This window comes from Zalophus californianus, chromosome 1 (assembly GCF_009762305.2).
Source record: "Zalophus californianus isolate mZalCal1 chromosome 1, mZalCal1.pri.v2, whole genome shotgun sequence".
NCBI lineage: Eukaryota > Metazoa > Chordata > Mammalia > Carnivora > Otariidae > Zalophus > Zalophus californianus.
The window spans coordinates 8,842,368-8,851,960 of record NC_045595.1 but is presented as its reverse complement, the minus strand read 5'-3'; the positions used below and the strand labels follow the sequence as shown (position 1 = coordinate 8,851,960).

The 9,593-nt window shown below is 39.9% G+C and overlaps 1 protein-coding gene across 3 annotated transcripts in view; it reads right to left on the bottom strand.

Moving 5' to 3' along the window:
• Positions 1 to 565: 565 nt before the first annotated feature.
• LOC113917657 (zinc finger protein 791-like) overlaps positions 566 to 9,593 on the bottom strand; it is a 34,671-nt gene continuing 25,643 nt past the window's right edge. For 2 of the 3 annotated variants that reach the window (XM_027585555.2, XM_035722872.1), the window contains 3 exons: positions 3,693 to 3,819; positions 3,450 to 3,510; positions 566 to 3,057 (listed from right to left, as the gene is read on the bottom strand). In XM_027585555.2, coding sequence (XP_027441356.1) covers positions 1,404 to 3,057; positions 3,450 to 3,510; positions 3,693 to 3,819 — 1,842 coding nt within the window. In that variant the 3' untranslated portion in view covers positions 566 to 1,403. Of the gene's footprint in view, positions 3,058 to 3,449; positions 3,511 to 3,692; positions 3,874 to 9,593 lie in introns of all 3 variants that reach the window. The other variant, XM_027585557.1, reaches the window with a different exon arrangement.

Sequence of the window (9,593 nt, the reverse complement as noted above, 5' to 3'; positions counted from 1 at the left end):
GGTGCTTATTCTCACAAGAAAGGACTGGGTCACAGAAGTCACTGTACAATGCAGTAGAGAAACAAACTACCACATGGTTCCTTTTGACTGCATCACTGTAGCCGTGTTGGTGGAATGGGGAACCCACAGTCATTAGGAGTTTAGGAGAACAAGATCCTTACTACATGTATGAGACCTTATACAAATACAATCCAGAGAAGAGGGAATTCAGCACTTTAAAGAACATTCTCAACAATGATAGTCTAAATGTGTTGCCTGGTGGACACATGATGGCTTGCAGGAAAATCCAAATGGCATCAAACTCTGCTGTGGAACTTGTGGAGGCATCTGTGGAAACCTACAGCTCTGAGAAAATGGAAGTCAAGTAGTTGGTGGTGGTATTGAAGATACTCTTGACTGGCAGGACAAAGAATCAGCAAAATGGGCTGGACGATGTATGCAAAACTCCTCTGGTCTTATCACTGCCTGTACTGTGACTCCAAAAACGAAGGCCTTCTTCCCTTCTGCCTTTCAAACCTCATGCAAGTGAGGCTATTAGTGAATTCTAATATGAAACTATAAAGAAAACAGATTCTAGAAAATTAGGTCAAAACATTACCCATGTTGACCGAACACATTCCAGGAGAGCCATCTCCAATTCTACATTTTTTTTGTCTGATCACAGGTCTCTTAAAGTGTAATAATCCAAATCACAGAAGAAATGACAAAGAGTAAAGGGAAAATATGTAAATAGCAATTCTAATGAGATAATACTCTATGATAAACTCTGCATACTTACAAATTTATGCCAACTATTTATTAGCCAGGAAAATAAGGCTCTTTTGATGAAAGTAAAAGAAATCTTTTCTCATATGAAAGGAGGAATACTTTTAACAGCTAAGGAATATCCAGTACCTGTGACATGAGGTCAATAGGAAAATCCCAACAAATACCAAAATGTCATTATTCCATGGCCCCTTCACTTACTGAACAGTTAAAAAATTATATAAAATTAACCCTCCTTATATATTAGAAATACACTTTAACTCACCCATAGATCCAACAGACTTCAAAATGGAAAGATAACATTTTATAAGCTGATTCAAGGAAAAACACTATCTACTAAGCTTATGTACTATTGCTTAAACAGTGCTTACAGAATTGTCTCAACTCAATGTTCAGTTGAAAAGGAACAACTGGAAGCCATAGTCCAGAGACTGAGTTTCAGAATGAAATTCATTATTTTTAACTTTTGAAGCATTTCTTTCATGTAGTGAATTCTCTGGAGTATTATGCTTGATTTAATTTGTATCAGACTTTCCCCTATTACTTACATTTATAGCATTTCTCTCCAGTGGTGTTTTTACATGACTTTGTATTTGTTAAGACTGAAAATGCTCCTGTATTTTTCAGTTATAATTTACCTATCTACTGTGCATTCTCATCACATGTTTATGTAAGGATGTGGGCCAGTTGAAGGCTTTCCCACAATGTTTACATTCAAGGAGTTTCTCTCCAGTGTGAATTCTTTCATGGCTTCTAAATGAACTGGGTCGACTGAAGGCTTTCCCACATTCTTTACATTTATAGGGTTTCTCTCCAGTGTGCACTCTCATGTGTCCTCGAAAGGTTGTACGATAAATAAAAGCTTTCCCACATTCCTTACATTCATAGGGCTTCTCTCCAGTGTGAGTTCTTTCATGTACTTGAACATAACTTGAACAACTAAAGGCTTTACCACATATTTTACATTCATAGGGTTTCTCTCCTGTGTGAGTCCTTTCATGTATTCGAAATGAACTGGGACAATTGAAGGCTTTCCCACATTCCTTACATTTGTAAGGTCCATCTCCAGTGTGTGTCATCATGTGTCTTCGAAAACTTGTGAGAGAAACAAATGCTTTCCCACATTCCTCACATTTATAGGGTTTCTCTCCAGTGTGAGTTCTTCCATGTATTTGCAAACCTAGAGGAGAACTGAAGGTTTTCCCACATTGTTTACATTCATAGGGTTTCTCTGCAGTGTGAGTCCTTTCATGTCTTCGAAAGGAAGTGGGACAACTGAGGGCTTTACCACATTGCTTACATATATAGGGTTTTTCTCCAGTGTGAGTTCTCACATGCACTTGGAAAGTGGTCAGCCAATGGAAGGCTTTTCCACATTCTTTACATTGATAAGGTTTCTCTCCAGTGTGAGTCCTTTCATGTGTTCGAAAGGAACTAGAACAACTAAAGGCTCTACCACATTGTTTACATTCATAGGGTTTTTCTCCAGTGTGAGATCTTTCATGTATTCGATATGAACTGGGACAACTGAATGCTTTCCCACATTCCTTACATTTATAAGGTCCAACTCCAGTATGCGTTATCATATGTCTTTGAAAGCTTCCAAGAGAAATGAAGGCTTTCCCACATTCCTTACAGTCATAGGGTTTCTCTCCAGTGTGAGTTCTTTCATGTTTTCGAAGAGAACTGGGACAACTGAAAGCTTTACCACACTTTTTACATTCATAGGGTTTCTCCCCTGTGTGAGTTCTTTCATGACTTCGAAAGGAACTGGGACAACTGAGGGCTTTACCACATTGCTGACATTGATAGGGCTTCTCTCCAGTGTGAGTCCTTTCATGTGTCTGAAAGGTTTGATGATATCTAAAGGCTTTCCCACATTGTTTACATTGATAGGGTTTCTCTCCAGTGTGAGTCCTTTCATGTTTTCGAACAGATTGGCGATATCTAAAGGATTTCCCACATTCCTTACATTTGTAAGATTTCTCTACACTGTGATTTCTTTCATGTTTTTGAAAAGGTTGGAGATAGCTGAAAGCCTTTCCACATTCTTTACATTTATAAGGCTTTTTTCCGTATTCCTGATACTTGTATGGTTTAGGTGAAGTGTGAGATCTCTTATGCCTATTAAGGGATGAATGGCGCATGAAGACTTTTCCACAAACACTGCACTCCCATGGTTTTACTTCAATAGGAGTTTTCTTGTTCAGATTAAGATTTGGAATAGGGCTGAAGTTTCCTCCACATTGACTACCTTCTTTACTTTGACAGAGCCTCTCTACCATATGACTTCTGCAAAAAAACCCAGAAGGGTATTACTGATTTGTAATTTCCTATCTATCAGTAAATACTAGAATTACATTGTTACCATTTACAAATAGGGAAAGGGTAGGTTTTTCTGTCCTGTCTGAATTGTTTGAAAATGAATATTCTGTAAGAGGACTCAACTGTAACTATTATATGAAAACAGTGAGAGTTATATATGGAGTTTCTCAATATTATTTCCAAATGAACTATTTTGCAAATACCGAAGATTTGTCACATTTAAGAAAATGCTTTTGGTGAAAACTTTCTAGGAAAAAATACATTTGAAGCTGGGCTGTCTCGTGACTGCTTGCTTTTAAATTTTTGTAACATACAAAAGATTCCCCGGGACACTCCTTTCCATCATGAATGCAACTCACCTTAGTTTTCTTCCCTGGTTTTTGTACTGATCTTCAATGTTATGGTCTTTCCATTTTTTCCCTACAATGAAAACCCAGAAAAAAACAATAAATTATAGAAGAATTATTACAAGTCCATGATGAGTTCTGACCATGCCTGATTTACCAAAGTATTCCTTTTCTCCATTCCAAATCAAAGAACACTGATGGGCAAGAAACACTCGTCCTCTGATTGACAAGGTGAAAGTAAGGTGTCATCCTTACCTATTGAGGCCAGGTTTCTCAAGGTTTCCCGCATCACATCTCTGTAGAGTTTCTTCTGTGAAGGATCCAGCAGAGCCCATTCCTCCAGGGTAAAGTTTACAGCCACATCCTCAAAGGCCACTGGGTCCTAAAACGTCCCACATTATGTGTAGAGGAGGATGAATGAGACAGCACTAGAAATCTATAGTCAATTCATAAGAAGTTCACATGATTCTGTAATCTCAAAATATTCCATGACTTGGTCATCAGAATTCTCACTCTCGATATGTAATCATTTCCTCATAAATTTAGGAGCATCATGAACACACATAAATTATTTCTACTTTTTTACTAGTTTCACTTCAAGTCTCATTGCTCTCTAATGGTAGAGTCCCAAGCACATTAGAGAATGAAATAAATGATATACGAAGGAAAGAAACATTTCCATTTTAAGACCATCAATTCCTTGTGAGAAAAAAAACTCAGCTCCTTCCTTATTACACACCATTATCACACAGCACATGAAGCACAGGGTCACATCTTCATGAAGTTTTAATGAATAAAAACATAGCGAAACATTGGGAGCTTTTCCTTCTATTTCCACTATTTTCCACTATTCCACTTTTCCTTCTATTCCCGTGGGAATCCAATTCATAACTAGGACCAGCTAGCCCTATTGTCCTGAAGTATTCCAGGCCATTAGTAGTAGTCAGATACGTCTGGCTGAATGAAAATATCTGGTAGAGAGCATTAATTTTAACTTGTCTATAAAGATATTTCAGAGATTCAGTTACTCCTTTCTATTTGTCCCATTTCCAAAGTTACTCAGAAGTTACAGCTCAGGTATAAAAAAGATTTGGAATAGGGCTGAAGTTTCCTCCGCATTGACTACCTTCTTTACTTTGACAGAGCCTCTCTACCATATGACTTCTGCAAAAAAACCCAGAAGGGTATTACTGATTTGTAATTTCCTATCTATCAGTAAATACTAGAATTACATTGTTACCATTTACAAATAGGGAAAGGGTAGGTTTTTCTGTCCTGTCTGAATTGTTTGAAAATGAACTTAGAACTCCACAAAATCCCTATACTCATGGGCCTCAGAGCTGCTTCTCACCAGTTTTTAGCATATATATGCACATCTACTGGGATAAGATGCTAGAAGAGCTTTTCCTGACAGAACCATTAACAGTGTACCTCAGGCCTTGCTGAGCTTGAGGAACTGGAAAGAAGTTGCAATTTGCAAAGAGGTTCATTTGAAAGCCACAATGGTTTGATGGTGAATGCACCCATTGTTATAAAACAAAGGGTTCAGCAGTGTTTTCCTCTAAAAGAACATAAAAACTTCCCTTCTCCAATTTCGGGAGGCAGTGATTTTCCACCAGCTGCCCTAGAGGCTGCCCTTCCATTTCTCTCACTTCTGTGTCCTCATGTGGGGCACAGGAGTATGACTTCCTAACCTCTGGGCACAGATACTCCTCAGCTAATTCATTCTCCCAAATGCTGGTCTCTGAAAAGATCATTAACCCACTGATGTCTACATGCAGGTGATAGAGAAAAGGCTCCTACACAGTAATTTGGATGGCAGAATTTGCCCATTTGGTTAAGAAAACAGAATAGGAAACCCACACTTCTCAGAGATCCAATGAGCTCCTTGGGTTGGCTCTAAAGACTCTTTCTATAGTGGACCTGCAGCACTTGCTCATAACAGTGTCCTACTACCTAGTGTGCATAAGAGAGTGAACATTACTAGCAGGCTTGAGACTGCTGATCCTTACAAATGCCTACTCACAGTATTTGTCCTTCACTGGTATCTGGGAGCCAGGATGTAGAAGGGGCCCCACCAATCTGATGAGAGTGACTCAGTGTGCCTAAACTGTTTATGCAAAGAATATGATGTATCCCAAACTCTAGTTTCCTTCTGAGAGTCTGAACTTTCATTACGCACAGCATAGGGTGCCTATGTGACCGAGGCACTGAGTCTCTAATGAGCTTCCCGGGAAAACAATATTTTACATGTGTTGTCACAACTTGTTGCTTGGGGAATTGAACCCATCCTATGGATTACAATAGGAGATAACATCTCCTTGAAGCTTGCATCTGGTTTCCTCCAGAACAAATTTACATATATTTAAAGATTTTATTTATTTATTTGACAGAGAGAGACACAGTGAGAGAGGGAACACAAGCAGGGGGAGTGGGAGAGGGAGAAGCAGGCTTCCCGCAGAGCAGAGAGCCTGATGTAGGGCTTTATCCCAGGACCCCGGGATCATGACCTGAGCCGAAGGCAGAAGCTTAACGACTGAGACACCAGGCGCCCCTACTTATATATATTTTTAAAGTTTATTTATTTTTAAGTAATCTCTATATCCAATGTGGGGCTCAAACTCACGACCTGGGATCAAGAGGCACATTCTCTTCCAACTGAGCCAGCCAGGCGCCCCCGCCCCCGCCCAACAAATTTAATTAAATACTAAGCAAGACTAATGAATGATATTTAATTATTCTAATAGAAAAAGATTTAAAATTTTAAAAGATTTTATGTATTTATTTGACAGAGAGAGAGTGAGCACAAACACAGGGATCAGGAGGCAAAGGGAAAGGGAAAAGCAGGCTGCCCGCTGAGCAGGGAGCCTGATGTGTGGGTCTTGATCCCAGGGCCCCGGGATCATGACCTGAGCCGAAGGCAGCCGCTTAACTGACTGAGCCACCCAGGCACCCAAAAAGATTAAAAAAAAAAATTTTTTTTTAAAGATTTTATTTATTTGTCAGAGAGAGAGAGAGAGAGAGAGAGACAGAGAGCACAAGCAGGGGAAGAGGCAGGCAGAGGGAGAAGCAGGCTCCCTGCCAAGCAAGGAGCCCTATGCAGGACTCGATCCCAGGACCCTGGGATCAGGACCCGAGCCGAAGGCAGCTGCTGGACCGACTAAGCCACCCAAGCGTCCCAAGATTTAAATTTTTATTGCGTATCAAAGGAGAATGAAAAAAAGTGAAAATATGGTACATGTTCTTAGAAATAACTCAATTTCCCAAGATGTTTCCTCTCCCAAAATGTATTTTTATAAAATCCCATCAATCCCCAAAACAGACTTTTTTGGGGCTCAACAAAAACTACTCCTCCAAACCTAATATGAGGAACAAATGTCAAAAAAAATGGTCAAGGTCTTCTAAAGGACAAACGGGCGGCTTGCCTAATATACATCAAAGATTTTCAAACTATAGGATTCCAGACAGCATACTATTAGCACAGAGAAAAACAGACCAAGAGAAAGGAAAAGTATCTTCCCTGGGCCAGCATTAAATACTGAAAGATGGTCAAGGACAGATCAGGCATCGTAGAGCAGTGGCAGACATCAGAAACCCTTTTAATACGTGGGGCAAAAACAAACTGTTATCTAACTGGAAAAATGCACTGTATTCACTTCTATTCCATGTAATATAGCCAATTCATTGTAGATTTAAATGTGAAAGATAAAACTAGGACACATGTAGAAGTCATAGATAAATGCTTCATTGATCCAAAAATGGGGAGAATTTTCTCAGATAAGGGAAAAAGTAAGACCTGAAACAAGAGACTGAACAATTCATAATCAAACTAAGGAAATTAAAAAACAAGGTAGAAGAAAATATCTGTATTAACATGCAATATTAAAGAATTAGGGAGTGCCTGAGTGGCTCAGTTGGTTGGGCGTCTGCCTTCGGCTCAGGTCATGATCCCAGGGTCCTGGGATAGAGCCCTGAGTCAGGCTCCTTGCTCAGCAGGGAGTATGCTCCTCCCTCTGCCTGCCACTCCCCCGCCATGCTCTCTCTCTCTCTGTCAGATGGATAAATAAAATCTTAAAAAAAAAACTTTAAAAAAAGTGTGCAGAGTAAGATGAACATAGTTTAAAAATTAGAAAATAATCAAAACATATATTTTTAAAAATTTTACTTATTTTTTTTTAAGATTTTATTTATTTGACGAGATGTAGAGAGAGAGAGAGCACAGATAGGTAGAGCAGCAAGCAGAGAGGGAGAAGCAGGCTTCCTGCAGAGCAGGGAGCCCGACGCGGAGCTCGATCCCAGGACCCTGGGATCATGACCTGAGCTGAAGGCAGATGCTTAACGACTGAGCCACCCAGGTGCCCCAAAATTTTACTTATTTATTTGATAGAGAGAGGGAGCACAAGCTGGGGGAGTGGGAGAGGGAGAAGCGGGCTTCCTGTGGAGCAGGGAGCCCGATGCAGGGCTGGATCCCAGGACCCTGGGATCATAACCTGAACCGAAGGCAGACGCTTAACGACTGCTAGGCACCCAGGAGCCCCTAATCAAAACATATTTAACAGAAGATGGAAGACCACATATGAAAAAATGTCCATCTGAGGGCTCCACGCTCAGTGCAGAGTCTGGTTGGTATTCTCTCTCCCTCTCCCTCTGCCCCTCCAGCTTGTGCCATCTCTCTCTAAAATAAAAAAAATCTTAAAAAAAAAAAAGTCCATCTGCTAAGTAATAAGAAAAAAAAAAAGACCAAGCACATTACATTTCACACTGATTAGGACAAAAATTAGTCAATTTAATAATGCCGTGTGCTGATGACCAGTCAACAAATACATAAATCATGCACGAACAGAGGAAAGGTTAACTGGTATACTCCACTGCCATTTCTTGTCAATTTGAACTTGATCACAATCTACAATTTTTCTCCAGTGTCCAGAGAATTTATTGTGTATTTGCACTTGGAGTCTGATACAAGAATGAAAGGAGCTGTATTTTTTTTTAAGATTTTATTTATTTGAGAGAGAGAAAGAGACAGAGATAGTGAGAGAGAGCACAAGTGGTGAGGAGAGGGAGAAGCAGGCTCCCTGCAGAGCAAGGAGCCTGATGCGGGGCTCGATCCCAGGACCCCGGGATCATGACCTGAGCCGAAGGCAGACGTCCAACTGACTGAGCCACCCAGGCGCCCAGGAGCTGTATTTTTAATGAGAGTAAAAATTAAATTTGAAAAAGCCCAAATACCATAACCATAGCAATGGATAAGTAATTTGGATGGCCTACAGCCTCAAGGTACAAACATTTATGAAACATACCATTGCAAAGAACCAACCAAAACACATTTTGAATGTAATTTCATTAATATGTATTTATTTAGACGGAGCGAGAGAGCACAAGCAGGGGGAACAGTAGAGGGAGAAGAAGAAGCAGGCTCCCTGCCAAGCAGGGAGCCCAATGTGGGTCTTGATCCCAGGACCCTGGGACCATGGCCCAAGGCGAAGGCAGATGCCCAACCACCTGAGCCACCCAGGCGCCCCATACTCATTTATTTAAAGATAAAACTAAAAGAATACCATTTAGTGGGAAAAAAAAGTAAAGGTTATGAAGAATAAAGAATTAAGACAGAGGTCATATAATATGGAGCAGGATGGAGAGAAGTCAGGTCAGGAACCTCAGGAGACAAACAATTGCCCACTGCCCACTTATAAATCTTGATGATTACAAAGATGTTTATGTTGTTATTACTACAAAGTCTTCTCAAAAAGCATTATGCATATCATTTTCTGAATATACTTGATGATAAAAATATAAGAATCAAGTTTGAAGAAGTATGCAATTTTTATTTTTTATTTTTTGCCCTGTAATGTAGAAATCTGAATTCTAGTTCACAGATTTTGGCAGCAAAAACTGGTAACAAGTGTTTATTTTGAAAGAATTGGTTACAGACCTCTTATAAACAAAGGGTGACACGTACTGGTATGGGAAGATGTGAAGGGTTTATCAATAGAATAATTAAGTAAAATGCATTGCAATATATACACCAGGTTACCTTTTCTGTAACTCTAACAGTCACCTGCAGAGGAAGGTGGACTCCCACCTAAGATTTGATTCAGATGTCCAGACTGACAACACACACATGCCAACAGGGCATGAAAAGGTTTCTTCCATAAT